Raw genomic sequence first — 4864 nt, 5'->3', positions numbered from 1 at the left:
GTTCTCAAACAAGCCCTTTTGTGTCATGGATGGCTCTGGACTGTGACGTCGAGCTGCAATAACAAGGAGTGACATTGTTTCTGCTGGGGTAGGTGAAGTAAAGATAAAGAAAGGAAATGTGGTTTGAGCGGACTCAAAGCCATCTAGGTACAGGTAAGAGCATGGTTGAGCCAGTGCGAGCAGCATCAGAGACAAATAGCTCACTGCATGGCATCAGAGATTGCCTTGGACTCTGCTAAACAACTGTCAGCTTCTCTCATTCTACTGTGTTGTTTGATTGGTGATAGTGAAGACTTCTTAGCCGTCAGTTAATGAGAAAAACGGTTTGGGCAAGGAAGAAAGTAGTGAATGTGACGTAGAAAAATATTTATTCTGAATTATCCTTAGGTCTGTATGTTTGCACCTGTGTGTTGTATGTTTGGAGGGTGTGATATTTTTAGGGGAGTTGTAAATTCATATACCTTTGGGAAGAGGATAATTCTGCTTTATTCTTCACACACACTCCATATGTGTGAAGATTGAATTGTGTTTTAATTTTTTTTTATTTAATTACTACATATTTTATTGTGTCTAGGGGGTGTTTGTAATATAATGTTTAATTTATATATATTTTATCTAATTAAATTGGACCTGAACCGCAAGAAAGCAGTACATTTGCCAAAACTGTCCTGAAACTATAATAGTATTATGACATTGTCACTTTAAATACAGTAAAGCAAATGATAATTTTTGCCTTTTATTCTCAATTCTGGCTTCTTCATGCCATCTGATAGCACTCACACTACTCTGTTACTTGAGCGTTTATCTTTGTGGTCTTGTGTAAAACACTGATGTTTATTGATAGCAGAGGTGTCCAGAACCCTGGAATATAATTGGAAATGACAGAATAATGTACAAAACATTTTGTCCTCATTTCATTAACTCACTATTGCGATAGGAAGCGTGGCAGAGACAACCAGGCTCTGGAGTTTGTGGCCATACTTTTCAAGTCATTTGTGTCTTCTTTCTATTGTCTACACTCGATCAAATCCTTAGAGCACACAAATGAGAAGATAGGAAAGTGTTTTCAGTGCCATGTATAAATACAGAAACAATTAAGGAGCTTGCCAGAACAAACACATGCTTCATGAGCTCCTCATCTAGGCATGGCTTCTTATAATCGAGTGCTGCACTTTTAACAGGCACATTAACCATGCCCCAAACCAGCAACCATCTGTTAACAGTCTTCAATGCCACACAGAACTGTATACACTTAAGGCAGTTTTTGTTTCAAGATACACTAGAGTAAATTGATGGTAAACAATTGATTTGTAGTGACATTGCAGTAACAAGAGAAATTGGAAACTAACTAGTCAAAATATTTACTATTCGTTTTAGGTTTTGGAATCCGGTATTGTTTTTCTTTGTGCACATGCAAGTGTGTGTCACATTTTGCCTTTTTTTCCATAATCTTTATTTTATCATTTGACATGATATAGAAATGTCAGTATGTTAAATTCATTTGAAAATATGCAAACTAGATATTAGTTAAATTGTAGTGAAACAGATTTTAAATGCAGTTTTAAGAGGGTTTTTTTACACAAAAACACATCTGTATCGCTTTAAGTTTTTTTTGTCTATTTTATTTATCTGCTATAAATCCAGATTGTTGTATTATGCATGTTGTGTGCACACAGCATTGTGTATTGGAGCTGTGTGTCTTCCCTGAAACTAGAGTTAAATGTAATTTGATTTGATGTGTGTATGTGTGTCTCTGTGCGTGTTTCTCGTCAGGTCTATGGAAATGCAGGATCTAGCCAGTCCTCAAAGCCGAGTAAGTGGAAGCAGTGAATCTCCTAATGGTCCCAACCTCGACAACTCACACATCAATAACAATTCCATGACACCCAATGGCACTGAAGGTATGTGTACTGTGCTGTTGTTTTTTTAGTCACTCTGTGTCTTAGCTTTGAAAAAGGCTGAAAATGGTGATAGAAACTTATAACATTCAATGTGTAAAATATTTTTTAATATAAAAGTAATTCAGTGAAGCATTTATACTTTTTCATTTTAAAGTGTATTTGCAGTATTGTAGTTGGGCTAAATTATCAGTACTTTAAACAACCAGAAAAAAAACGGAGAATTCAGTGCATCTGCTTGATTTCCCGTGACTATTAGCTGTTTATTTAAGTAGCCATGTAATTATTCAAAGCCACAGCATGGAAATGACAGAGTTTTGCATGATGTTTCTACTGTGCGTCGTTATTTACTCAGGTGATTCACTTTAAATCTGAGCCTTTGTTTAGTGAAGCATTCGTGCTCATGTCACAAACCAAGTTATTAAACCATCCCCCTTCAGGTTCATCTGTACTTTGAACTCAGGATTGATGTTTTTTGCGTATTCATGACACACGACCTATAGACATGGTGTCGACTGTCACGTGTCCCTTTTGCCATTCTTTCTTTCCCATAGGTGATAACATCACAATGCTTACAACTGCAGACTGGTTGTTAGGTTCTAACTCACAGTCCACTGCAGGTTTGTTTACTCTTGGTGACACAATGAAAGGACAATACTTGTTTCCCCCAGCTCAACTGAGAGCAAGAAAGAAAGCACCCTTAGTACCTCTTACCTACTACTTACCATCTTTAATTTGTATTTTTTAAAAGTTTTAAAAACATGCTCATCAGCTGCAAAATTATAAAGTTGCCTCAAATATTGTGCCTTTCATTTAGAATGTCTTCAGTATTGGCTGCAATAAAGTTGCCTCAAATATTGTGCCTTTCATTTAGAATGTCTTCAGTATTTGCTGCAATTGTTGTGGTATTCTGTTTCAAGCATGGTTTGACACCGACTGGATTTGACTCCCTAGTCAGTGAATGTTCAGACGGTGAACTTGCATACTGTGCATTTTGTTTTCACTTGGACATTCAGTGCTGTTTCCTTAATACAGTGCTTATCGTGTGCTCTGTGACCTCAGTGTGTGCTAGCTTATGCATGCACCTTATCAGTATTCTTTTTTCATTGGTGTGGTGTTCAAAAGAATTGCCCCTTGTCAACATACAATGAGCGAGCATAGCGGAAACATGTAAAACCTGACAGCAAATGTTTCTTCAGCCCTGACTGATTCCACTGAGCATGATTTCCTTGCCCACATTATCAATTTGTTTTGCCCCCCCCCAAAAAAGCCCTTCAAAAATGAAGCGGATATTTTAAAGATCCCTGTGTCTTTGTAGAACAGCATTTGCCTACAGACTTAAAAAGATTGTATACACCATACATCTTGACATTTCAGCTGTAGTTTTACATACCCACAGAGATCTTATATTATTTACATCTACAGTAATGATTATTTTTTGCATGCTACATTTAAGGGCTCATAAGTATGTAAATGATCACTAAATTTGAATTATAATATAAGGCTAAGTAGAAGTAGAATGCACCGTCAAATTAGAAGTTATTTTTGTTTCTTTTTTTTTTTTTTTGCTCTTGCAAAATAGTGACAATGCATTTTTGAATGATCTTTACATCAGGATAGGTCTGAAGTACATTTTTAAATGTAAAATGGTTTTTGAAACACAAGGCTCCGTGATACTTCTCTTGTACTGTACCATTAGAAAAATGGCATAAAAAATTTGAAATACTACAATATATGAAAACAATTTAGATTAAATGTACTCTGGCATATTTTTAATGCGTTTTCATTTTTTGCTCCAAATACTGTTGAAAGGTTGTTTGCCTACTCTCTCCCACTTCTGAACTTTTGTTTTTATTTTACCCTGACATAATTTTGCGAATGTAAAAACCTTGAAGTCTGATGTAGGTGCATATTAATTTGATCTTTTTTGTATGTTTTCCAGACAGTGATTTGGTGACATATGGCTTCTTTGTTTGCAGTTAAAACCGAGCCAATGAGCAGCAGTGAAATCACCTCCTCGGTAGCAGACACCTCTCTAGACAGCTTCTCAGGATCAGGTGAGTGTGGAGGACTGTTTTGTAAGTGGATGTGTGAGTGTGCATGTGTCTTAGCCACACAGCTGCAGAACTGATTAGTGAGAGATGAGCCTGTTGATGATGGCTGATAAGCTGGGCCCCAGGAAGTCCCTGCATCTGAAACACCAGTACAGTGTGTGTGTCTCTGTGTACGAGTGTTTAAGAACAAGAGAGTTTACCTCTCCTTTCTCAGTGTATTAACATACTGCCTTTGCTTGCAAGTGTACCTTTTTGTCTATGTGCTAACTCTGCTGGTTCCCATGCCAGTGAGGACTGAATTATGACCTGTAATTTAGTGTGTCTGTCTGTCCTGTTGAGTGACATGGGGTCCCATTGGCCCTTGCTCTCCACAGGTTGTTATCCTATCACCCTGTCAGAGCTAGGGTTTTCACACCCTCCTCTCAGCACAGGAGCATCACACAGACTCTTACACATAAACACACAGATGGGCATTGCTAAATAAAACCAAGGCCTCCAAAAATATTGAGCATTGAAGGAATTGTAAAAGAAGTAATCACTAATGTGATAATTTTTGGCTTTTTGGTCAGTAGTATCTATGTCAACCTACAGTGCTGTTCTTTACATGTATATTAATAGTACTGCATGCTCCCATCTGTGCATGTTATCTTGCTGCTATTTTTTCCTGTATTTCCTTAACTGTTTAACTAAACACCTGATACTTTTACACCAGAAGTGCATAAATCACTGGTATGACTTTAGTCTCTGACAATATTAATGAAATTTAGTAATCTTATACCTCATATCCTCCACGTGGAAACCCGAATACCCGTTTAGAAGAGCAGGTTTTGTCCAGTGGCAGGTGCCTCTGATAATAATAATAATAATCTTTATTTGTACCGCACTTTTCAGCTCAAGAGCACAAAGTGCTAC

At 37.2% G+C, this 4864-nt stretch overlaps 1 protein-coding gene across 7 annotated transcripts in view; it reads left to right on the top strand.

Moving 5' to 3' along the window:
* eya1 (EYA transcriptional coactivator and phosphatase 1) overlaps positions 1-4864 on the top strand; it is a 66997-nt gene that overhangs the window by 26679 nt on the left and 35454 nt on the right. For 5 of the 7 annotated variants that reach the window (XM_020600019.1, XM_020600017.1, XM_020600018.1 and 2 more), the window contains exons 2-3: positions 1774-1901; positions 3878-3955. In XM_020600019.1, the coding sequence (XP_020455675.1) occupies positions 1778-1901; positions 3878-3955 (202 nt within the window). In that variant the 5' untranslated portion in view covers positions 1774-1777. Of the gene's footprint in view, positions 1-1773; positions 1902-2452; positions 2519-3877; positions 3956-4864 lie in introns of those variants that run through there. The other 2 variants (XM_020600022.1, XM_020600020.1) reach the window with 2 other exon arrangements.

Source organism: Monopterus albus, unplaced genomic scaffold (genome assembly GCF_001952655.1).
Source record: "Monopterus albus unplaced genomic scaffold, M_albus_1.0 scaffold44.1, whole genome shotgun sequence".
Taxonomy (NCBI): domain Eukaryota; kingdom Metazoa; phylum Chordata; class Actinopteri; order Synbranchiformes; family Synbranchidae; genus Monopterus; species Monopterus albus.
Note: the sequence above shows the minus strand (reverse complement) of the source record. Positions and strands in the feature narration are given on the sequence as shown.